The 26130-nt window shown below is 42.7% G+C and overlaps 1 protein-coding gene across 1 annotated transcript; it reads right to left on the bottom strand.

Moving 5' to 3' along the window:
• Positions 1 to 57: 57 nt before the first annotated feature.
• On the bottom strand, positions 58 to 25190 carry NUP188 (nucleoporin 188kDa; the record flags this gene model as incomplete). Its single annotated transcript, XM_010020106.1, has 43 exons — positions 58 to 912; positions 1086 to 1215; positions 1629 to 1699; positions 1826 to 1957; positions 2686 to 2895; positions 3637 to 3711; positions 4084 to 4221; positions 4964 to 5122; positions 5307 to 5399; positions 6057 to 6257; positions 6484 to 6665; positions 7807 to 7952; positions 8373 to 8458; positions 8807 to 8884; positions 9397 to 9592; positions 10221 to 10288; positions 10488 to 10557; positions 10858 to 11027; positions 11452 to 11658; positions 12475 to 12581; positions 12881 to 13014; positions 14212 to 14340; positions 14768 to 14834; positions 15073 to 15193; positions 15519 to 15633; positions 15783 to 15859; positions 15950 to 16037; positions 16661 to 16787; positions 17142 to 17297; positions 17385 to 17511; positions 17926 to 18045; positions 18573 to 18638; positions 19207 to 19296; positions 19769 to 19969; positions 20489 to 20600; positions 21341 to 21552; positions 21946 to 22065; positions 22154 to 22246; positions 22838 to 22882; positions 23334 to 23414; positions 23782 to 23866; positions 24457 to 24530; positions 25136 to 25190. Coding segments are annotated over 43 exons (5185 nt in total), but the record flags the coding sequence as incomplete, so codon positions are not given.
• Positions 25191 to 26130: the final 940 nt, after the last annotated feature.

Genomic DNA, 26130 nt, shown 5'->3' with positions numbered 1-26130 from the left:
GAAGATGCAGAATTGGTGCCACAGGCTGCTGTGTCCCACTGAAACCACGAACCCAGCTGCTGTCTATAAAGGTTTTAATATCAGTATAAATAGGGCACAGTTACAAAAAACTGCAAGACTGGAGCAATGGAATTTTGCCTTAAAAACTTTGAGTGAGGCCTTGCTCTTCAGAAACACACACAACACACAGACTGCAGGGTGAAGGGAAGGCGTGAGCACACATACACCATATCTTGCCTTGAACCATTCAGTACAAAAATAGCAGTAGAAAGATGGTCTCTGAATTGCTGGCTGATCCCTTGGTTGCACCTCAACTGGGCTCTGGCTGGGAGGAAGCGGCAGATTGCACCTGTGTTAAGAGCAGAGTTAATGCCCAGCAGAAAGTTTGTCTCCTCTCTCCATCCAGCCACAACTTTCCCAGCTGAGGTACAAGCTATAAAAATAAAGGTTTTGACTGCTCAGCCCTTGCCCCCAGCTCAGCAGATGGAGCGGGCAGGCTGTGCACATGCTGACCCCCAAAAGCTCTTGGCTTTTCTTACATTCACTCTGCTACTGGGTTGCAAGAGTTCATCAGGATCTCGCTGCTGATGTTACAGCTCTGTTTGCACCCCTGCCCACACCAGGCCTCCCTCCCTTGCCCAGTCCTTGTTACGAGCTCTCTGCCAAAGGTGATGCCTTCTGTGGTGGATGTGAATCGTTCCGCTGCAAGTCCTGGCAAGGGAGGCGGCGGCAGGATCGCATCTATCTCTGCACATGCCGGACGAAGGCCTGCACGAGCTGAATCAAAGGCTCCTGCCCCTCAGGACCCAGCTTGGAGGAGGCTTTCCCTTGGGGAGAGGGTAGGACCCCGCTGGCAGGTGAAGAGGGACCACCCCGACGGAAGTAACGGGACAGGCTGGAGAGCAGAGTACTCTGAAAGCAGAAGCATACAACACATTAGCCTCTATCAAACACAGGTCCCCCTTCCCTCCCCCCAGGATGCTCCAAGCTGTTAAATCATACTGAGGAATGGGCTCTACTGGGCAGACAAACAACCTGCTCCCCCAAATCCCATTTACACCGAACAGGGTCCAAGCTGCTCTCACCAGCTCAGAGCTGAGCTCCTGTTTCATGCGCTGCTTGTCACGGGGATGCACCGCTGGGTCTCTCAAGTACCGAACGGCCTGGGAGATGAGCAGGTAGAAACAGTTCTCCATTGTAAACATGAGCAGAGACCTGTGCAAAGAAACACACAATCAGCAGGAGACCAAAAGGTCAACACACTCTGGTTTCATGGTTAAAAACTCTTAAGGCTTCATGTGCTGGGTACATATGAGGGAACGGTTACTGTTCGTTCCTCTCAAACGCCGGCTGTCAGGGAAGGCTGACAAAAAACTACTGGTAAATAAGCATCCAACAACTCTTTACCTGCATCCTCAGTGGGATCACTTGGGATGGGATGGCTTCACACACCCTCCCCTGAAAATACCCTGCTTGCTTTGGGGAGCTTCTGATGGGCTATCTGAACTCCTCTGCTTCAGAGTGAGAAGCTCTGAAGCTACACAAATGCCTCTAAACCTCAGCTCTGATCCAAGGAGCATTAGGTTCTGTTCCTTGACCATGACCAAATCAAAAAGGTAAAAACTTACTTGAGGGTTTTGGTTCCCTCTTGCATATTCAGCCCTGCAGCCTGAGGGAAAGGTTCCTTCTTCTTATCCAGCTTGGAGGAAAAAGAAGACAAGCATTAGAGACAGGAGATATTCCCATTCTTTGAAGTATCAGCTCAATGAGCACGCTGAGATCACTGCAACTGCTGTGCTCCCCCAGACAGACAAATGGCCAGTACCTCTCCCAGCATGTTAAGGGCCACGTTGACTGTGGCAAGGAGGGTCCCAAAGGAAGGTGCAACATCTGAATCAAAGGCTGGTGTGGTGAAACTCAAAACGAAGAGCACGTTGTACTCAGCAAGGTCCAGCGACTGTGGAGAAAGAAAAGAGAAGTGACCCTTGAGGCCATGAGTATGCTCTTGTCATGGTATTGTCATGGTAACAGGGATACCCAGTCCCTGCATCATGCTTTTTGTATGGAGAACTAGTAGCACTGAGATCAAATCTCAGGTATACAGGTAAAGAGCAGCAGAGTGTTCTGTACAGTATTGCACAATCAGACTGTCTGGCTCTCCTCACACAGATGAACCTTCTCCAGGTCCCAAGCCAAGTAATGACTGTTTCCAGATTGTTTTCAAACAGCAGGCATATGTGGCTACAAGCACAGGAAAAGGCAGTTAACTGTCCAAAAGTTAGCAGCCAGAATCAAGGCTTAAACCTTCCTTTCTGAACTCGGAGAGCAGGCACTGGGTCACACTGACACAGGAGGATAACAAGGGGATGTCTTCTGTAAGAGTGGCACACTGAGGATACAAGTTAATAGTCTGGGTTATTAGTCTGCTCCAGCAAGGTCACACAAACCACAGCGTCGTGCAGATCACACTAAAGCTCAGCCAAGCCTTCCTTTCACACTGATCAGTGCCTGATCCCTAAGGAAAACACCTTGTGTCCTGCTTTGTGAGCAGAACAACAGATGGATGTCTGGTGGGCTCATTCTCTCAAGCAGGACAGGCTGTGCCTCTCTACACACACCCAGAACATCACCTGACATGCTGAAAACTCCCCCCTTCAGGGAGCAGCTCCTCTCCTCTTTCCTCACCTGATCAAGGAGGATCTGGCAGACGTCGGGGGTGAAATGGCGCAGGGCAGCAAGACACTTGCTGAGGATCTTCAAGAGGCTGTACTGCACTGTAAGCAGGGCTTTCTGCTCTGCTGCCTCTGACTCAGGGCTGGGATGTTTGGAGGAGGCTTGCGGGTTACGCTGCACTCGGGGGGTCACACTTGCTGGAAGAGAATCACCATTTTTTGTCTGTGGAGAAAGACAAAACCCAAACTCTTCAAGGTCTTGGATACAAATATGATTATTTTGCACTAAGATGAATACTTGGAGGGAAAAAAAAAAGTGCTATGAACAAAGGGAATGTGGAAATAAGGTACCCAAAGTCTGTCACTTGCTGGAAGCACAAAAATCTACACTTAGTGTGCTCTAAGTGTACTGTGCATTGGGGGAGGCACTGCATTGCAGGGAGGCAGCTGCAGAGGCTATTTAGATTCCATGTCCTGGAAAAAGCATTTCTAATCAACACAGCAATTTCAGCAATGCTGAAACAACACAAGTAGCAATGCATCATCTCCACCCCATGAATCTAAGGATTCCCCAAGAATAAGAGCTCTCTTCAACAAATTAAATCAGATCAAGGACACCAGCTCAACAGTAGCTTAATTAATGGCACCACAGAGTACTACAGCAATGCACCCTTCTTGCTGCAGTGTAGGCAGCTATAAAATGGTAACAGCACCATTCAAACGCTGGCTGCTGTTTCTCCAGGACTGGCTTTACACAGTCCAGTGTTTTTCAAGTCCAGACTGCTCTTTGCACATGAGAATTGCAAATCCTAACTACTGATGATTGTCAATGATCACCACTAGCATTACTGACATCAATTCAATACCCAAGAGCCTGGATATTGAGTAGTATTTGCTTTTTAACCAGGAGCATGGGCATGCAACACTCCTGATGTCCAGTTTGGTTCACGGTCCCCGTCCTCACCTGCAGGTAGTGCTGGAGCATTTTGCGGCTGTGCAGGAGGGAGGTACAGGCTTGACACAGGTAACACAGATTCACCTGAAATAAATAAGGGAGGAATCTCTTAAAAGCTCAAGGCCCATCTATTCACTACCATTGATGGAAGCTAGAAAATCCACTTAAACAGAACACTGTGATCATAAAGGATCAATGCAGCGTCTTGCTTTCCTGATACTGAGAACTGAGAGTAAGCCACTGAATTCCCCAAGCTACCATTTCCCTGACCCCAGCAGTTATTTTCCCCACTCAACTCAGACAAAGTACTGACAGAACAGACAATTAAATGACCTCAGCAACAGTTCCTATTGAGAGCAGTAATAAAAAGGTGATACAGTGCCATTTTTTCTTAACACATTCAAATCCCTGCACCCCAAGGCAATGTTTGATCTACAGCAGTATCCTCATTCCTACCTGCATGTCCTTCATAAGCTGTGGCAGGTGGAAATGCCACTCCTTTGTGAAATTTGAGAGCTGAAGAATGAAGCCAACAGTGTGATCAGCCTCTTCCAGACAGGCCAAGCTCTGTACTGTCCGTACTGCATTCAGGCACTGAAGAGGAGAGAGGAGGAAATCAGGGCAATTTCAGTTGCAAAATGTCAGCAAATGACAGTTAAATCACAAAAATCCCAATCCCTTCTCTAGAAGAAAAAGCTGAAGATTCAGAGGATCTGCCCTCAGGGACAGAGAATTCATTCATGAAAGTGGCTGCACAGCACATGGATCAGACTCACAGAACTTTATATTCTTAGTCAAAGGTCAATGCACTTCACACTGTGAAATGAGGAGGGAGCTGTTTGTCCACGGACCATGCTTATAAACAGAACTCTTCAGCACACCTGCACTGACACAACCCACTATTTGCTGACCCGAATGGTAACTGAACCTTGATCATAACATTTGCATTATCTGAGCAAGGCTGAACTGAAGCCACCTCCAGGAACAGCTCCCATACGTTTCTTTCCAGATCAGCCAGCCACAAGGTGAGTTCCCATCAAACTCCCACTTCTGCTACTGTGTTAACAGGCCTATTAAACACCTGTAGCAAAGTTATAACCCCAAGAGCTCATCTCAACGATGGTGACTGCCCAGCTCTAACAAGTACCATAACGATCATCCCTGCCTGACCGCATGGCTTGGATATTCCATCCTCCTCCTGCTACTGAACTATTTCCACTGTAAATCCTTCTGAGGCAGGAACCTCTTTTCAGTGCTTCTGCACTTGCTGACATGTTCCCACTGCTGTTGCAACAAGAAGCCAAGCGAACCATCACAGAGGAAGGATGTGATGTACCTGAAGAATCCTCTCTTGATGGACACCGACAAAGTCCAGTGCTTCTGTCAGGAAGTTGTATCTGAGTGTTTTAAGCAGACGTTCCATCAGTGACATGGAGAGACGATAGACCCCAGGCCAGGAGGGGGCATCCAGAGACTTCCGTGATGAAGCAGATGTCTGAACAAAGCAGATACAAAGATAAACGACTGCTTTACACTCCTGCCCAGGATGGTACTTGCCACAACCCCATCACACCATTTTAGCTGTCTCCAGTCTCTAGGGGTAACTGCTCCAAGCATCTGCAAGGCAGGGCAGGGCAAGCTCTCCTGGCACATTCCCACACAAAGGAAGCAGCACCCACCTGAATGGATCCATTAGTGCTGAGCTGGTACACACTAAGGAGGGGCAGGCAGACACTCTGTGTGACACCAGCTCCAGCCACAGCTGCTGCTCCCTACAAGGCACAGAACCAACTACTGTTAAAACATGTGTGTATCTTCGCTGTCTGAGACTAAAGAGACTTATTTTGCATGAGATGTTTCTGTTCTTTGCACTGTCACCACCCTTTCAGAGAACTTCCATCTGCACACACTTCTATGTTGATAACAATTCAGTATCCAGAAAAGCAACACTGTTCTTCCAGTAAAATCTAACCTGCATAACTGTACTGTGAATTCCATTTCAACAGCACCTGCTTTGGTACACACATAATCTTTGGAAAGGGCTGGCTTTGGAATGCCCTTGCTTTCACCTAAAGCTGAATTTGTAATAGAAAAATAATGCTTTATTGCAACTAATGAGAAAGCAGGTCCCAACACTTAATGCTGCTTTAACTAGAGGAGGATAATGTGCATTGTGAAGTATACGTTCAGTGAAAGTGCCTGCTCTAAATTACAGGTCTGCTCTGGCTCAGCTCTTCTATCCAGGACACCCCATTATCAAGAACAAGGCTAACTGAGCAGACATACACACAGGACCTACTGTTTGCAGCCTCTAAAAAACTCCTTTATCTACAGATCATTGTTCAGCTGAACTGCAAACAGAATAACAAGCTATATGGTTCCTATTAAAAATGTATAGCTATATGCCCTCATTTCACTGCACCTCTCACCTGTTGAGTCCTTGCTAAGGTCAGCAGTAAATGTAATGAGGCCTCTGTGAAGTGCAGGTTTTGCTTAACTCTCAGGCTGATCTCCAATGCAGCAAAGATAGTAGGAAGCACAGGGACTTTCCTAGTAACCTGTAGCCAGTAGTCTCCATCTTCATCAACTTCACAGAGCTCTTTAGCCAGATGCAGACCCAGAACACACACCTGCTGTGACAAGGAAAGGAGAAGTAGGCATAGGCTTGAAATGGGTACCAAGAAAATCTTGAAAGCATTTACTAACACAACCTAAAGTTCAATCTCAGAATCATAAATTAAGGCACTTGGCTTCCCTCACAGGCAGCAGGCTGCAAGGGGAAGTTGTTCCAAACATACATGGAACTTTTGTCTACAGAGAAGAAACACACTGCGAAGCAGGTGAAAGGTTCTTTACCCCATCTCGCTGGTCTTTGTGTTTCAGTCGAGAGGAGTCATCTGTTTCCATGCTGTCCTTGTCATCTGCAGCATCTCCCAAGGTCAGGCTGTGTCGAGTCTGATCAAAGAGCGCAATGACCTCATCTTGGAGTGTTTCACACACGCTCAGCACCAGCTGGGAGTACTGTGGGATCTCATTCACTGTGACACACAAACAACAGGCCACAGTTAACACACAATCCTGGTACTCAGGTTTCCAGTTTAACTGATAGCATCATTAGGCCACATTTCTTGGAGTTAGTATTTATTCTGTTTTCACTTCAAAACCTACTAAACAGAATGTGAGGAGCTGTGACTAAGTTAAATGATTAGGTCTAGGAGTATGTACTAAGGGATTAGATGCTCATCTGGATAGCAGAAATATGTGGTTTTACCAAGAAATCATATAAACTCATGACATCTCAAAGCACAAATCAAGCACTACTATGGACAGAATACTCCACAACTGCTCACTACAGCATTTCCTACCCATTGCTCCAGGCTGCTGGTACTGGCCCATGCAGACTGGGTGCAGTATATGTTCATTGAGTCCACATAAATACCACATTCTTACCAAAACCATCATAATAAATTGCACCACCTTTTACCAGCACAAATGGAAACTCAAATTCAACAAAGAAAAACATTAAAACCCAACCCAACCCTCCTATTTATTTTCTGAAACACGTGGACTTGCAGGCCCCAAAGCAGTGGGACAAGGAATACACAGAAAGGCAAACTGATACATTCCCAACACCACAGCTGCCTTTGTATGTGTTGTACAGAGAAATAATGCCCATATTCCACGGAGGGTCAAGTGCTACTGCAGTGTAAGATGCCCCAAAAGTGACAGAGGTAATGACCACACTGGTTTCTCTGGTTTGTAACAAAATGTACCCTCAGAAGAGTTTCTTCTGTTTGGGTCTTTTGTTATCTCTCACTAGAAATCCATGTCAGAGTCTCAGCCCTACATTAAGGCATTACTGTGACATGGCATTTCCAGGGTGTCCCTCCCACACCTCCTGAGCTGTCATGCCTCCAAAACCTGTCATGTCTCTATCAAACACAGAGGTTACTGCTGGGGAAACACAAGAGAAGGGAAAACATCCACATTTTTTGAATGATAAACCTCTTCTCTTGCTAAAATAAGTTACATCAGGTAAGAAACAAGTAGAGAAGTCCCACAGGTCAGTGACTATATCCAGCATCCTGTACTACTACTAACACCTTCACCATGGAAACTCTAGAGCATTGGGATGTATTCAGCCATGGCAGCCCCAGTCTTGCACACACACCACCTCACCTTTCATCTCCTTCATTTGCAGAACAGTGATAAGAGCTGAGAACACTTTGGCTTTGGTTTTCTCCATCATCTGCTGATCTGCCTGGAGTACTCCCTCCAAAATCTGCGTCAAGGAGTTTATGATTTTATCCACAGACCCCAACTCACTGACAACAAAAAGGGAGAGCTCTTCAGATTAGACAACATCTCTCAGTAAATACATCACCTGACTGAGCTGTGTGGATTATAATTTATGTGATCCACACAAATAAAAGCAGTTCTTCCAAGTTTAAGTCACCACCTGAACCTCACTACAGACACTCCACAGTACAGTGAAAATATAGGACTAAAAGGCTTTTTTGATATACTTTTCACCAGCAAACAAAAGCCAAACCTTAAATGTATTGCTACAAGAGATTTCAGCAATAACCTACAGACATGAGCCATCCCAAAAGAGAATTCTATGATAAGGCTTCAGTTTCCTCCCCAATCACCAAAGGAATCTCTCTAGAGCAAAACACTTCCACATAATCTCCCAAGTTTTTATATTTAGCAATGACAAGTAACTATCCAAACAAAATACCTACCCCTTCCACTGTTTGAGCAGGATCAGAAGAAGGGTACATAGCATAGACCCCAGCTGCAGACAGGATACTGACATGGGAACTAGGAGCTAAGAAGAAATACTGCAAGAGTTACAGTCACAACAGTCACACGTAAGACACTTAAGAAATCCTCAGCCCAAGCACCACCACCAAATGACCAGGTTTGTTCTTTAGCAGCTACCAGCATTGAGGGAAGCCGAGTCAGGACCCTCTGCAGGGTCAGTCACTAATGACTGACACACAAAATAAAGATTTATAAGCAGCTCATCAATTCAGGGAGAGAGACACTGTTTCAGCCCAAATTCACAGGATCTAAAAAACCCATGATGGCAGACAGCTGCAGAAACAGAAGTCCTCATAGTACAAAGAAGATGAGCAACTGGGAAATCAAAGAACTGACAGGAAGTGCCACCTACCAAAACTCTGGTGCCATTGAGCACATCCAGAAACAATTGCTGATGAACTGCAGAATCAGTCAGGTGCATTATATCAGCCTAAGATCCACAGGAACAGAGATCAGTCAAGCACAACAAAAGATGCACCTTCTTAGCAACCTAACATCAGTCTATTAGTTTCATTTGTTACTTTAAAAAAAAATCACTAAATTTACAGCTGCTGAATGATGCAGTTTGATAGAAATCACGGAAGTATAACATTAACAGTTGACAAGAAGTCAGCAATGACTAATTTCTGTTAATGGTGCATCGCCACCTCACTTGAGTCAGCCAAATCTCTTTGGGATTCCAGAATTGCTTAGAATTGCTATTCAAATTATGTGCCACCTCCCTCCTCTGCTCAGAAAGACAACATGCGTGTTTTGAACAAACAGCAAAACACCACCTACTCTAACCTCTTGTACTATCTTGTGCTGTAAGCACATAAACAGCAAAATTGAAAGAGAAACAGTGAATTCTTCATTAGCGCTTAGCTGGCCCTATGAAGTTGATATTGTCGAATTCAAAAGGTTCATTTCAGATTGTCATGAGAGGTAAGAGGCAGCTCTTACGTGGCTCGTAGAGATTATGAGCAGCATCCGCCAGGCTGAGATGAGCATCTGATACTCTGTCATGAAGGCACAGCTGCTGCCCTCTGTCTCTGCCACATGCTCTGCCAGTAACTTCACGTATTCTGACCAGTAGGCAAAGCGCTTTTTGGTGGAGAAGTTCTTCAGCGTGTCTTTCAGGGACTGATCCAGTGAGCCCCTGACCAAACACCAAACCAAGAGGAGAAGTTATCTTCATTTATTCTTTGGTCAGAAAATATACTTCTTCTGAGACTCAGGAAAGCCCAGGACACAGCTTGCAAGTGAAGGTTATTCCACATATTAGACCTGTGCAGGGAATCCCACTTTTTGCATTAAATGCCAAGGAAAAACATGATCCCTGAAGAAAATCTGTGATTTTATTTTTTTTTTAAGCAGAGATTTTAGTCAATCCTGAACTTTTCAACATTTTAAAGGACAGTTACGTTCAGTAAAACAAAGTGGGAGAAAACTACTAAAATGTCATTCAGCAATCACTATACGAGATGTACTTAGCTTAGCTTACAATTAGGTTTAATAAATACTGTATATTCTCATTGCAGGATACAAGGAAAATACTAACATCCTCACCTACCGGCTGCAGAAAGACTGTAACATCTCTTTCTGCAATTGGCAACTGCAAGAATCTCAAATGCATCTTTGTCATTTGTTTATAAATCACTATTCCTCCCACATTTTCACAGGATTACATGTACTTTGTCCCTCAAAATCTGCATGGTCTAATAGAGATTTAACACACACAACCTAGGTAAAGTAGAGGGATGAAGGAGAGACTACCAAACACTCACTTGACAACATAGTAGATCTCCAAACAGATGATTTTCATGATTAAGGCACAGGTATCCAAGACGCTGAGCTATAAAGACAAAAAGAAAAGCAAAATCTGAGTACTGAGCACTTTGCAAAGCCAGAAAGTCTTCACTTCCTCTCCTGTGTTTAAACCACCTGATTGTACCTGCTCTCAGAAAACTGAAAGCAGAGAAAAAGGCTCACATATCACCTAGAAACTTCAGAGAAGTACGTAACTACCTTCACTTCGTTTGGCTGTAACTCACCTCTGATGATTCTGAAGGCGGAGGAAGGGTTCCAAAGAGGGGATTAGTTAAATTTTCCCAAAACTTTGGCCTGAAAGATACATACAGAAGTAATATCAGTGATCTCCCCCATGCCACATGCATAGCAGCATTCTGACTTAATAGAAAATATGCTTTGGTAAATACAAGCTCTGTATATATTTGCTTCTAAACACACACGTAGGGGCTTCTCATCTTCTTTCCTAAGAGACTAAGTTCAAAGCCCACACGCTGCATGCCCTTACAGGGCACATGAACATTAAGATGTAAACATCCCTGAAAAGTCTGATCAACCATTGTTTTGGGAAAAAAAAAAAAAGACAGGAAAATGCCTTGTAGAAAACCAACTCACTTTGTCCGCAGCACTAGCATGGCACTATCGCGACGGTCCTGCCACAGAGCATGCAGGAAGGCAATGGCAGCACGGTGCAAGAGGGGAGGGCACCAGTACCTCTCCTGTTGTTTGGTATCTATCAGCTGTAAGACTACTTGGAGGCAACTCCACTCCCCTAAGCTGAATTCCTGAAGCAAAAGGAAACAAGAGAGCTTACATCACCACAGAAACACTGTGTAGGCACCTATTAAAGCTTTATTCCTCTTGAACAATACACAGAGAAATAAATCTTGAGCACATGATGCCACCAAGTATTTTGTATATGACTACAAGGAATGTAATCATAACATAAAGTAATAACAAATGAGCTAAGCTAAGATTTTGTAAGACCAAGTGCCTTCAAAAGGTCCCAACTCAAGAAGACCTTGAACTGCAAAGCACCAGAGTGTGTATTCTGGAAAACTGGTATTGTTCACTGTACCTCAATCTTCAGCTTTCTCACTGACTGGCCACTGTCACAGTGAAGAGTGGGCCTCAGGGATCTCTGGTCTGCCCCAGTTGATGTTCTTATGTTAACTCAGTGTTTGCCCTGAAATAGTGAGGGAATTCTACCTTTGACCCATCACTGCCATCCTTCACTTCCAAGTTCAGGAACAGCTCGATGAGCCCAGGTTGTGTCTCCACTGCAACTGTGAGGAACTCCAGTATCATGACCTTAATACGCATGTCCTCCATCTTGCTCTCTAGATGGATGAGGAAGGCATCGCGGATGGCAGCAGCATCACTACCAAGGCAGGCATAAACAGACATGGGAGCAACCTGCAAAAGGAAAGAAACACCAGAAATAACCAACCTCTCCAGAATGGTTCTTGTCTATATAAAAGGCAATTTTCATTTCAAATTGAAACTCCAAAATATTTGGTATTAAATCTATGAACATAGGTGAGGGAACTCAAAACTAAGTTAATGTTAAGCAGGAAGAAACCTGCAAAGTGACCCGAATTGTCCTCTTCGGCAATTCTGTTCCTATCCCTCACCTATTCCTCAAGGGTTCTGACAAAACAGCATAAAACAAAGAGGAAAAAAAAGGTTTGGAATAATGTTTCTTGAAATAAATAAACCCAGAGCCAGATTTATATCCTTTAATAAAACTGCAAACACATTCTCAGAAGTGCAGTAGCTGGAAAGAGCAAGTCTAAGAGGAAAAGCTAAAAGATCCCAATAAAAACTTAAACAAGATACTCTTCTTGGTAAGATACTTAAGTTCCAATTAAGAAGGTGTAGAAATTGTATTTAAGAGTGTGTTGAGAATGTTGCTCAAGAAAGTGGAAAGAGATCAATTGGAGGTGCAAAGATGTTGCAGAAAATACCCCACTCATGTGAAGCCTCTCAGTGAGATGCTGAGTGACTTCTGAAACAGCAGAAGATGATGTTCAAAAACTGAAGGGCCCTTTATGTGATTTATAATGTGCTCCACCTTACTGCTTTAAGCCCACACTGCCTGCAACTGACTTGCATCAAGCTCCCTGGCACAAAAAAAGCCTGAAGAAATGATCCTGAAATAATTTCAATGATGGAATCAGTCACTGAAAGGCACTGAAGGGCAAAGGAGCAGTTGTGTGAGTCTCATCTTACCGTAGCCAGTCGTTTGAGCAGCTGGATGGCCAGGCGTGGAAGAGCAGGGTCGTGCCTGTGGTAGATATATTTGGCCAAGACTGCAATAAGATTGTTTCCATGAGCACCTGGAGAGAATGCAATTAAAATCAAGGACAAGAAAATGCAGAAAGATGTAACTATTTACCAAATAATGATTTCCACAGCAGGAAGTGAGAACCAGGTCAGTCTTCCAACATTACAAGAAGCCATATCTACTTTAGAAGCTGTCCCAGAAGAGTGCCTTAGAGGAGGGAGAACAGGCTTTCTCACATCACTATAAACCACTTTTGGAACCTTGCAATCTTATCTACTCTTTGTAATGAGACACACACTGACTATTTGCAAGTAACACAGAAGCACAGCTGCCCCACAGAGGAATACATACCATGTTGAGTAAGTGCCTGTTCTAATGGAGACACCACGCTAGAGGGGGGTTTCAACCTGATGACATTATTGGTAACTGAGAACGCCAGTTTAACTGTCTGGATCAGCAGCTGACCATGGCCTTGTGACTCATCACTGTGTCCACAAAAAGAAACCAAAGTAAGAAACTGTATTGACAACCAACATTTTATCATTTGCACAACATTCAAAGAGGAAGATCCATCCTCCATCAGTCAGGGGTTGTAAGACACCACAAACAAGCTGCTGAAATACAAACCCTCACACATCCACCCAAAATCAGTGGCTACCCAGCCCTGAGTTTTCAGCAACAAACAAAAACAACAAAGAGCCTCACAGCCTACTGACAAGGGTTTTCTTCCCTCCTTAGGATACAGAGATTTAAAGTGTATTAAGACAGAGGGAGAAACATTTACAGAACCAATCTCACAGAAATTATAGTGAGCCAAAACTGCATGAAGAGATAAAACTGGCTCTAAGCCTGTTTTGGTTTTTCCCCCCCCCAGACTTTCCTTATCAGCTAAACATTCTCAGGAGACATTAAAGCCAAGGCTTCTCAAATAGGTCTCACTTTCTTCTCAGCAAGTCTGGATTCGTTCCAGACTTGTTTTGAAAGAAAAAAACAGCAGACTTTATCAGAAACAATGTGCTAGCAAGTTTAACTGGCTATGTGTCAAGTAAAATTGGCCAGGAAAAGAGAACAGAGGAAAGGAGAGGGATTCAGCCACAGCTAAAGCAGAAGATCAAGCCTTCAGAAAGCCACATAAGGAAGTTAAGGTGCTCAACACCAAAGATATCTTCAATACTCCCACAGTACTTCAACTACTTCAGAACCATCCTGAACAGACTGCACATTCCTAGCACTTCCAAAAATACAGTTCAAGCTCTACTACAATTTATTCATGACCACAGCTTGATTTGCACTCTGGTGTTACCCAAAGACACAGAACTACTAATATTGGCTCTAATTCTCTTGCTTCTAATTCATCTTACAAATTTGAGTTCAAGTGAATTCCGTATTAAAAAACTGTAACTGCTAGCAAGCCTTAAACAACTGAGCACATTTACACCCACCAGAAGCTCCAAATGGCATTTAGAAATAGCAAACTAAAACAACTGCATGAAATGGAGAGTGTATAGCAAAGACTACATATAGACCTGGAACAAACAAGGCTTGTTCCTCAGACCATACAAAGGCAGGCTGCCATGGCTAGCTGCTACACTGACCCCTTGTTAAACACATCAAGTCAAAGCTACCTTTCAAATAGCATTTGCTTCTTTCCTCACACTGCTGATATGAAACACACCACTCACCTGTTACACTGGGAGGTCATTACCATATCAATAGTATCCACACCAATTCCCATGATGTTAATGACAGCTTGCCCTGCTTCAGTGTTGGCCAGGCTGAAGATGCACAGGGACTGAAGGCTGGGGGCATTGCTGTGAGACACAAACAGCACAGGACATATCACTTGCAGCAGTATTTTACCACACAGCACTTAGAAAACTACCACAAAGTAACCTCTTAATTTCTACACCCCCACTGACCCCTACTTTACTGTCCCTCCTACTTTCTTCAGAGTGCATATACCAAATAGGAAAGTGGATGGCAGCATGTCCCAGGAAATCTATTTACTGTTTTCTCTCTCTTCACCAGATATTACAGAAACCAGAGTGGTTTGCTCTGTCCTTAATCTTTTCCTACTCTTTATGCACTCAGTAACATAGAAAAGAGCTGAGACCAGCACTACACAGCTGTAACAGTTGACTCCTCAACATTTGCATTCAAAACCTGAAACAAAACAATAGTGGATTCCTGCACTGTAAACCAGGCTAGTGCAGATCTGAGATGCATCACTTGTCTTACCTACTGCGAGGATCCATTTCAGGGCATAAATTCAGTATAGCATGAATCAGCTGCAGAATCAGGCACCCTAAAACAAGATATGAAATGGACTACTGAATTTTTGGGAAGATCTGTTGCCTAGTTGCTACTCTTTTCAAACAAACCACAGCACCTAGCAATTCTGTTAGATGTACAAAGCAAATCCCAGACGGCTGCTACAAAAGGTATGACGAAAAAAGGAAGGAAAAATTCACACATTCTGTCTGAGAAGGCAGGAGACCCTTTTCATCCGCTCCTCCTCCTTCTGCCCCCTTCAATATCCTCACCAATTTTCTCTCTCACTCCATGAGAGTTGTAACGCCACTTGTGGTAGTTTGGTAACATCTCCTTCAGGACAAACACAATGCAGGGCACAAGTCCTTGGCTCTGGGTGCTACCAAGTTGTCCCTAGGAGAAACAGAAATGTTATTGTCCCACTTCTGATTAAGAGGACAAGAAAACTTTTGCAGGAAGATATGCCATATGTCTTCCAAGTGTGAGCAATCGAGCATGAGGACATAGATTTACAAGTGACATATTATTTTGTAGATCAGATGAATCAAAACAGGCTTTTTGAAAGAATCAGACTGCAGAGAAAGCACAAGGAGTAGCACCGAAGGAAATGTCAACCAATGATCCCTCACACATGGATCTCAGACATGGCTGTATTGCACTTTCCTATCATAACAGCTTACAGCTGATTTCCCATGCAGACCATTCCAGAAGCACTCACCCTGACAAGCGTTGTTATCAGGTTCAGGAAGGAGATGGTAACATTGTACTCGCCCTGAGGCTGTTCTATGCTCATCAGTAGGTTTCCATAGCCTCCAGCATTCATTCCCTCTGCACTGTCATATGAGCAAGAGAGTTTAATGAATAGCAGGATTCCGAGTGAGACATGCCAGACACAAAGATTTCACACTGGCAAAAAGTTCTTACGACATCGTATGAATAGGTTAGACACCAAAAACACACAGGGGGAAGGGGTGACAAATACCTAATAATGTGATTCATGCTGGACACTGGATTGGCAACAAATGGTAAGAAACCCGTGTGGTGAAGGTCAGTCCAAACCTGGAAGAGAATAAGTACAGCTATTCCCTCTCATTCCCATATATACATCTACTAGTTCTCAAACCCAGCAAACCCAGGTCATTTCCTCACCTTGGCTGGCATCCGAGCAGCCAGTACTGTCAAACAATTGACACAAGAAGCAATAACATCCACAGGGGGAGAGATTACAGTTGTTAGCCTACAGAAGAGAAATAGTATCAATAAAATGCACTGTGTTCTAGCATATATACTGTCTTGTTAATCAAAAAAGCTTCTCTCACCAAGGTACACATGTATAAAATCTAAGTAGGTAAATACAGACACCAGAGTCTGCACTTCCAGTCTAGGCTTGCTGCCTCCCCCTCACACCTGAGTCAGATGAATTTACGGCAAGAGGCAAAGCTGGCAAGACAGCACTGTCACAGCAAACAGTAATTATGCAGCAGAACATCAACTCCCAGGCAGTTAACACCAGAGGAGAGTTAATAAGTACAACTGTTTTAACACCTGGAAGTTACTGCGCTAATGATATGTTTTATTCCCCTTTCATGTCAATATAGCTACTAGTAAAAAATGCCTTTAAATGGATAAAATTGCACAACATTCAGGAAAGAAGTGGAAGAAGGGGGTATTCTGCTGCATCAAAGCATTGAGCAGTGCATAGCCACAAGAGACTTGAGAACTGAACGCCAGTCCTGGGGAGTTCAAGCACCGAGACACACTTCTTGCAAAGCTCTTGGCAAAATGAGTAATTTTGAGCCATTCTTCCAGCTCATTGTACCTTCTCAGGTGCCAGTGACTTCCTGCCAGTCAGTGACTTACCTCTGCAGGAGCATGTAGATTCGTGATGTGATGGGCAGAAGGCAATCTGCTATCGATACATCAGTGCTGATGACTTTATGAACCAGGTCAATTATTGGCTTGACCCTCTGGCAATGCTGAATCACATCTGGGTAGAGAAAACTAACACTAGAACGCAAACGCATACTTAAGCAGTAATCAGCTCTGGAACAGTGCACATTAACCTCATCATACAGCCCTACGAGCATTCCCCATGCCAAAACCCATTTATTTTACCCATCTCAACTTTTCTCTCATCTAATAACTATCTCATCTCACTACATGCTCTTGGCCTCTTGCAGTGAATTATACAGTATTATAATAATAATTAAGAAGTCAGGTTTCTGGACAAGTATTTCATGCTCTTTTGAAAGTAATCAGAGCTGTTCAATCCTACTATTAACCTTAAACTGATACCAATTACTAATTATTTATTCTCTTTTATACTCCCAACCTATCTCACCTGCTGTCGATACAACGTGAAGCAGCATCTCAATCTCACAAGTAAACAGTGTCCAGCTGCTGTAGGAATACTCCCATCGTACTACATAAGCCCGATCATCCAGCACCACTTGGCCCACTGTTCCCTGAGGTATCCGCAGGTTGGTTTGACCTAGTCCTTAGGAGAAATACAGCCACAAGTTTACCAATGAGTTACACCCCAATTTCCACAAAGTACTTCAGTAAGAAAAGGTTAAGTGCTCACCAAGAGGATAGAGGAGCTTTGGAGTCTGTCTGCGCCAAAGCGTGCCATCTTCATGAGAGATCACATCAGGAGGTTTATGCTTGTACAGTTCAATATAGAAGGACATTTTATCCAGGAAACTGTATACCTGCACACAGAGAGAGCTTAAACCATACAGCCTTAAAAATTAATCAACCAGGCCATCTCCAGGAATAGGCAAGTTCTCTTGACATGTACAAGATCCTTCCAATACATCAATCATTATTAGACAGCCCACATGTCCAGACGTATCTCATCTAATGAATCAGGAACTTCTTATAAGTACAACCTAAAAAATTAGGCAGTAACTTCACCTTCATGAGTAAAGTTTTCTAGGAGCCTGCAACAGCACAGAACTAAAAAGCATTCCTGTCCACTGTTTGACAAAAGCTTAATGTCTGTTATCTAAAGTTGCAGTTAAGATAAGCACATGTAATGGAAAGAATCACACAGCCTTATCACACAGCATGCTATCCTTGTCTTGAAATCAATCATCTCCTGAACACCAAGAGAGATGCTGTACCTTTTTTGCAGTAGATTTATCAGACACAAGGGCTTGCAGCAGCTGAAGGAGAGGAGTAAGCTGATTGGGGAACATTCCGCACACACTGTCCAGGATAATCCCCAGACCTGCAGTAGGTTCCTGGTGGTGAAAACAGAAAACAAATACTTTATTACTAAAAAGAAATGCTAAAATGGTCTCAGTAGAGCACAAGGAAACAGTTCCTTTTTAAGTTGGACATTGCACACTAATCATGCACAAAAGTATCACTCCAGTCCTTGCACAGACTAAAGCATGAGGCAGTGTGGAAGTATAAGGCAGGAAATAAGACTGTAACGCATCACATATCATCCTAATTCTGTGACAACAGAAAAATAAGCATGATGCTTTTGCCAGCAGTTAGTTCAATCCTTGCAATCCCAGCCCTGGTTTCAACTATCACCTATATTAAAACTTGTTCCAGTATCCTTCAAGAGTAAAGCCAAGGCTGTACCTAAAAGGCAGGAAAGGGCAAAAGTAAATCAAAGACAGATGCAAACGAACTCTAGCTCCTCAGGCCCTCCTAGAAACTAACTAAATACAATCAGTCTGTTCCTTTCCTAAAGGGGATCTTTTATTAAGTTTCAGTTATAAGGAAGGTAAGTCAAAGAAGTTGCCAACACACTCACCGTCTTCCAGAATAGCTGAGGAATGCTGCTAACTGTCAGAACTTCACATGCAACGTCAATTATATCCTTCAAAAGAAGAGAGGATGGAGAAAATAAGTTACTTTACACAGAGGAATTTCATCCCAATCAAATTCTGCCACATCTTTGGAATTTAAGTTATCATGTTTACCAGCCAAGATGTAACCACTTCCTCTAGTCAAAACAGAATGAAACACCCAACATTCCCCAACCCAGAACACTCCACCAGCCTAGAGCCATCCATCATGAGTGGACTGGCCAGGACAAATACATCCACCATATCTGCAAAGGGCAGATGATGTCTTCTCAAACTTGGAAATGAAGTATGTATTATTTCCATTGCTTTGGAAATAACACATTAACAATTAGTTTCAAACCCATAGGACTTCCAAGTGCAAGATATGTTCTTTCATTATTAATCAGCCAGTCTGCAGAGGTGTTTACTAGGTTTGCATTGTGTGAACGCAGCAGGAAAACCAGCAGATCACTCCTTTAGATCTAAATCACAAAGTCTGCAGTCTCAAATGCAGGATTATGATTTAACAAAGGCAGTCAGCATCACTATGACAGGTTATTTTAAATTAGGTAACAGAGGCAAAGACCCTTGCATGCTTACCTGCTGATTGCCCAACGTATGCAATTCCAGTGATGTCAGGACAAAGGAAATAAGTCCATAAATACACAAACAAGCAGTGCTGGTAGCACACTGGAAAGAAAGAATACAAACTCTGTGTTCATGGAAGTCAAAAAGATTTGCTTCCACTAGTTTCTATGTTAAAATATTTTGCTTTCATACATGGTATTGTCTAATGAAACCATATACAGAGAACAGTGCAGAGTTAAATCATCTAATACTCAAGATGCACAATGGCACTAGAGAGGCAAATCAACCAATGTGATCAAATGCAGTCTATTCTGCTCAAAAGAGATGTAGTTCCTCAACTCCCAGAAGCTTTTTATTATTCTTTGGGCATAAAAATCTGTCTCATTTCAACTTGAGTTCTGATCTTCAAGATGCTAAAATGCTAAAACATCCTTTACTGCACAGTCAGCTTAAAACCAGATTTAGTCGCAAAGAACATTGGTTCAAAATCATCTGCTTCCCATCAGACCCTTACATCAGTACAGCAGCAGCTAAAAACCTTCAAGAGCTTACATATAGATTCTAAGAAACTCACATTCTTCCCCCCACTGTTCAGTGATCGCAGCAGCTTTGTCAGATACTGGAAAACATTCAGTTGGATGGCAGTGCTGCCCATTCTTCTGATAACATTTGTTGACTCCTCTGGGTTTAGAGTGTGACGGAGCAGAGCCCAGGCCAAAAGCACTGGAGCATGATGTGAGACATCCCCTAACTGCAGCAGCTGACTGTCCATCTCCTGCACGGAGAGAGGACAAAAGCAACATAATTGAGATCTTCTGAAAAAAGTTAATATTTGGCAAGTATACAGCTGATTGCATCTTCTTGCTGTCACCTTTCCCTTGCAGATAATTATTCCACACATGCAACTGACCAAATTATATACCTGCAGCCAGTTTGTTGTCCTACACAGTTTACTGCCTTACAGTTAGTCTATCCTTAGTTGTTCTCTGTCCTAAAAGCACGGACACTACAGATCTTTTGTTTCATTCCCATCTGGAAACTTCACAATGCCTATTTCTTTGCACACATCTTTCTTTACAGAAAGGCCCAGGACAACCAAGGAAGTATAAGGAGGAGAGGAACTAATTTTGTTCTTATTTGCCCCAGAGTGTTATGCAGATGCTAGTTCCTGCACTTGGTCAAGAAACTCAAGGATCAGAAACTTACAGACAATCTTTAAACAGTGCTGCTTGGGTAATCACAGTATGTCCTGTATCCTTAGGCCTGACAAATGGTTACTCTGACAGTGCTTTACCTGGTGGATGCACTTATTGGCTAATTTGTGCCTGTCAGTCCTGCCATCCAAAGCACGCTTATGGAGGGAGTCGATTTCCATGCCTTCCACCAGAATAAGAGCACTAAAGTAGCTACAAACAGGAGAAGAATAAAAGCAAGTAGGTCAGAAACTTTATTGAAGAAGTTTAATTTCTTTTTATTGATAAGTGGTCAGAACCCAACCTTTACTTTGCTTTTGTTCAGCTGTTCTTTAAAGCAATGAGAAATTCCATGAGATTAACAGCAGGTAATCCAAATTTTGTCCTGAAATTCTAGTATATGACAGATTACAATCTTCAGAACTATCATTTCTATGTTGAAAAGACATAGAAAAGGTCACTGAAATTTGAAGATAGCTTTTCCCTCTTTCTAACTTTCTGCCACCTGGCAGAGTGTTCATTCCCCCTGGCTACAGCTTAAGTTATGTTGCATGCAGCAAAATGAAGACACTACTGTCGTTTGTAAGCAGACACACCACAGCTTGACCTGAGGCAACACAGTTCACAGCACAGTTCGGGGGTGCTAGCCTCCATGCAGGTAGCAGGCAGAGTACCAGCACAGGATTGTTTTCATTGCCACTCTTACAAGAGGCAGGATTATATACTAGATTAAAGCGAATATACAGACACTTCTCTACTTTGCAATCACACCTTCATTTTGCCACAAACCTCCAATGTGACCAGAGAAGCTATTTTACCTTCATCACAATAAGCTTAGCTTGACACAGTGGTGATTTTAAGAGGCAGCAGCAAGAACTATAAATGCTTTTTTCCCTCCTGAGGAAAACGACTGTTTTGCTCTGTAGTCACCCACAAATACACAGGATACTTACCCAATCCGATCCACCAGGTGATCCATGCTCTCATCTACCAAATGTCTGTTGGTCTGTCTAGTGCCAAATCCCTGTTCTTTGAACTTCTTTGCAAATGCCAGCAGATCATCAGGTGACATTTCAAAGTATGCATGGTAGAGGAAGATGACTTCCAGGAGCATGGCCTGTTCACGGAGGCATTGCACAAACCAACGGGAAACCTGACGTTCTGTCTGCACAAGGAGAAGTTCTACCATCACATGCTGAAGCTCACAGGTCAGAGCAGTTGGAAATTAAGGAGTGTTGAAGCATTTCAATGGCTTGTGTAGCCAGCAGTTTGTATCAGTGGCAAGGAGAGCCATTATAAACACAGAGTGTGCTGATGCAGAGAGATTATGGACAACTACACATAAATGGATCTGTTAGCCTAGGACTATCAATGGATTTATGTACGTGCCACACAACTGTTTCTGAGCAAAAGTGTGCTCTGTTACAGAAAAATTTTAGGTTTCTTGGACCAGGAGAAACATCCTTTCTAACTGCATCTGCACATCCACACTTTCCAACACATGACATATAAGGGAAGACTTTAGAAGTTCGATAAATAATAGCAAGAAACAAAATACCATAAGATTTCCATGTGTTTCCCATGTAGGAGCTTCTGCTTTGTATAGTGCTTCAAACTGTTTCCAGTAATTAGGAACTAGTTCCTTGTCCAACTTTTCAACACACTGGAAGTATTGAGCCTTAAATAAACAAACAGATAAAGTAACTTCTCTCATGCACACTCAACTGTCTTTTACAATCACAAGTGGACAAGGTTACTCTACTCACCATATAAGGGTGCCTCTCATCCTGAAAATAAGTGAGTAGTTGGAGGACACAGCGCAGAATGCAGATCCTCTCATCATAGTAATAGTCAGCAAGCTGTGAATATATAGTGTCATCAATTGGTATCAACTTGGTATTGTGTCTAACAACACTCTCCTCCCCCATACACTGCCAAGGCCTTCACCACAAGAACATAGAGTGCTCAAACATTACTAGGTGGAATTTCAACTAAGCAGTTTTTAAGTTACTGGGGGGGAATAATTAACTTTACAGAACTCAGTAAAACATGCCCACAGGGACATGCCTGTAATTACACTGCTAAGAGAGAAAACTTGGAAAAGAAAGGCAAAAAGAGAGAGATGATCTCTCTTCCTCATCCTGATTATCCTCTGTCAGATATGATCAGCGGTCACCATTTCAGTTACCCCTTCAGACAATAACATATAAGCCTACAAGCTTTGGAAAACAAGGGAACGTACATCTGCCCAGCTAAATTCCTGATATTAAGCCTAAAATTTCTTTTCTGTAGCAACTATTAACACTGTTCAAAATGATCAAAGCATTTTCTAAATCTCGTTCTTTGTAGAAGGAATACTTCAACTATTCCAAGATTTTATGGATCCATAGAAACAAAGTTGGTTCTCTGGCAACAGATCTTTTCTACGGATACCAGTGGAAATTACTAACCTTCAGCATCAGAGCCTGACTCTGCCTTTCATCCTGAGAAACTGTCTGTAAGCAAAACACAACAGAACAAAGAAGTAGTTACTGCAGAAATACCTACTGACAAGATACACATTCACAAAGAAAAGGACTGAAATAAAGACATTTTTTCTTTCTTTTCTTTTGGAATGACAGATTCCAAAAGCACAAAGCCAAAACACTCATTTTTAACAATGTATTTATTCTTCATCTTCACTCTCATTCACAATCTGCAGCTTTCCTGTGTTCCTGTGATAGAAATAGAAGCTGAGTTCCTGCAGAGAGATTCAAGCAGGTACTAGAAAATTAAGTTCTGAATATACATTTCCTTAGAGCAGCACTGGAGCAATGAAGGTTCAAAGAAAAGCTACAAAGCCATTTCCAAATCAGAACTCAGACTCACATGTGACCATGGGCATCAACAAACTACTGGTATTAAAGAAAGATGTAGATTAAAGAGAACATAAATGGAGCTACAGACCGGTAGGGAGTCCCTTGTTCCTCTGTAATCCTCTTGAAGATAACACTGTAACAAACGCACGCTCTGCTCTTCATCCAGACCCTGGAAAACCAGAAAGATAGAGATGCTCTGAAATGGATAAAAGACAACTGAACTCATTCAGGATGAAGATTTCTCCAAATATTCACGCAGCTCTTCTCTTCAAAACAAGTAATTTATAAAACATGCCAAAAGACAGTTTCTGCATCAGGCAAATGCTTTAGTTACACTTCTGCTTAAAGCAAAATACAGAAGCTTTGATGTCACTTAGATGTAGCCACTTTAGCTTCAGCAAAAGGAGCATAACTGTCATTTAAATAAAGGTACCTCCTTTATTCAACATCAAGAGGCTTATTTAATTATCAGAATCCTACTAACAATGCATTCCAAGTGCAGGGATTAAAAATAACCAGAAAGCACCTTCACTCACCAAAAACTTGCTGGCCCTCAGGCCCAGCTCTTTCAGTGGAGCATCTACACTTTTATCAGCTTTTACTTTTTCTGCTGAAGTCGTACTAAAGAAAAAAAGAAATTTTAGTCACTAAAAATGTATCAATCCCAAGAAATGAACTGCATCAGGTTTCATTTCAGACTTCTCAGTTTTACCTGTTTAAACTGAACATTTGCTTTTTCCTCAACAGCCTTTCAATATTTCATACAACAATATTTTGTAACCTTCCCACACATAAAACTCAAGAGTGTTCACAATCTTATTACTGTAATGCAGGCTACATTCATTCCACCTTTCCCAGTGAAGAACTCTGGATATCCCTCTGGGATGACTGAGTGCCAAAAGGAGTCACTTCTCCACAGGCTGCACACTTTCACATGATGGCTGCAGCTCACCAGAGGTAAGGGTTAAGAGCTACCTAACATGAGTAATGACAGCAGAAACTTGCTGTTACTTCTTTCTGGTCTGCATTTCATACCCCAAAATGTTATGGAGTTAAGTGCTTTCTCTTGCTACTTCTCTCCTGAAAGCTCAAGTCATGCAAGGGAGTAACCATCTACTTTTATGTAATCGGAAAGAAATAGTCTACATGTTCGCTACTTATTAGGAGGCCCCATTTTAGATGTTAACTCCTAAAATCAGGAATTACTATACCTTGGAGGCTTATAGTATGAAAGTCCCTCTGACAATCTCTGCAAGTGATTGTTCAACTCTGACTCAATCTGTGCCTAAAAAAAATAAGAGAACCAAATACTACTGAATAGTTTCCTCAATGTACACTGCTGAGAATCAGATCTGTTAAATTTAAGTGAAGCAAAGAAATTCCACCACCACAAAGAGACAGGAACAACACAAGACAAGCATCTATGATTCAGACTGATTCAAGGTACATAATTGCACCAGGCAGCTCACTGCCTTGCCTAATCACGGGAAGGGAGAGGAAAGAGGAGGCAATGGACTGGATTCAGAAACATCTGGATTTCCAACCTCTGGGCAAATTCTTCAAAGCACACGCTCCATCCCTGAAAATAAAGAAGCAAGCTGTACCATTCATGAATAGCCCAGGACAGCCAGTCTAGCAAGTAGCACTTGTGTCAGCTTCAGAAAGGGAATCACCTTTTCACATACACCCTTCCAGGTCATGAAGCAGCTATAAACAAGGAGTGGAAGAATGAACAAGTAGCAAAGACAGAGGGACAAAAATTGCACTGAGGAAGAGAGGAAAGCAGCAAAGGATATTTTCACTAATATTCAAAGAGAGGTACAAGTGATATATTCAGCCACAGAGTCCATTCAGTGATGGGCAAAACTGCTTAGCAGGACACAGACTTACTGGTTCTCTTAAAGATGATCTGCCCAGAAGAACTCTCCATAATTGTCTGCTGCTCCTGCAAACGAAGGGAAAAGTAGGAGAGTATTTTAATGATGAACACTATTTCAGCTTACACCTTTTCAAACCTGTAATTACCTCAGAGCACATCACGCTGCAAGATAAGATATAAGAAAAATGATTTAAGGAACATTATTGTGAATGCTCCATCCCTGGCAGTGTTCAAGGCCAGGCTGGATGGAGTCTTAGGTGACATGGTTTAGTGTGTGGTGTCCCTGCCCATGGCAGGGGGGTGGAACTGGATGATCTTAAGGTCCTTTCCAACTCAAACCATTCTATGATTCTATGATTAGTTTTTACCTGAACAGTTTCAGATGCCCTGGAAAAACCCAGGAAAGACCCAAAGAAGGTGACAACTGATACAGCAAGACTTGCAAACTCATATCAAATCATATGTGTTGCATATCAAAGCATCACATTTGTATCAGGTTGCTAGCTCAATATGATTTTGCTACTTGGACGTTTGAGGTTAGTAAGAAGAACCTAATGAAAGTACAGGGCAATATTTGATTCAGTTACATTTGATGCTCTCCTCCAGACACATTCTTTCATAACAGTTTCATCCATCACTTCAAGTGCAACATAAAACTGGGTGAACTGAAAAATCCCAACACCTTTACACAAAGGTAGAATGATTTGCTACAGATCTTCTGATTTACCCTTGGTTCCTGTTTCTTCCTGAGCACTGTGCAGAAAAGCCAATCTGCACTATAAGGTATTAAAGATCAAATCCTGGCATACACATCCAGATAAATGAGTCTCCCTACAACAGCTCTAAAAGAGGCTTGCCAAGAAAATGAGCATTTCAGGAACTTAGACAAATGATGAACTGTTAGCAACGTAATACAAACCAGGAGTTCACCACCACCGCTCCCCACGCAGAGGCTGTCTACGAAAGCAAGATCACTCAGTAACTTTATTTTTAGAATAGCATCATC

Source organism: Nestor notabilis, unplaced genomic scaffold, assembly GCF_000696875.1.
Source record: "Nestor notabilis isolate BGI_N333 unplaced genomic scaffold, ASM69687v1 scaffold21148, whole genome shotgun sequence".
NCBI lineage: Eukaryota > Metazoa > Chordata > Aves > Psittaciformes > Psittacidae > Nestor > Nestor notabilis.
This window is presented reverse-complemented; position numbering and strand designations above follow the sequence as displayed.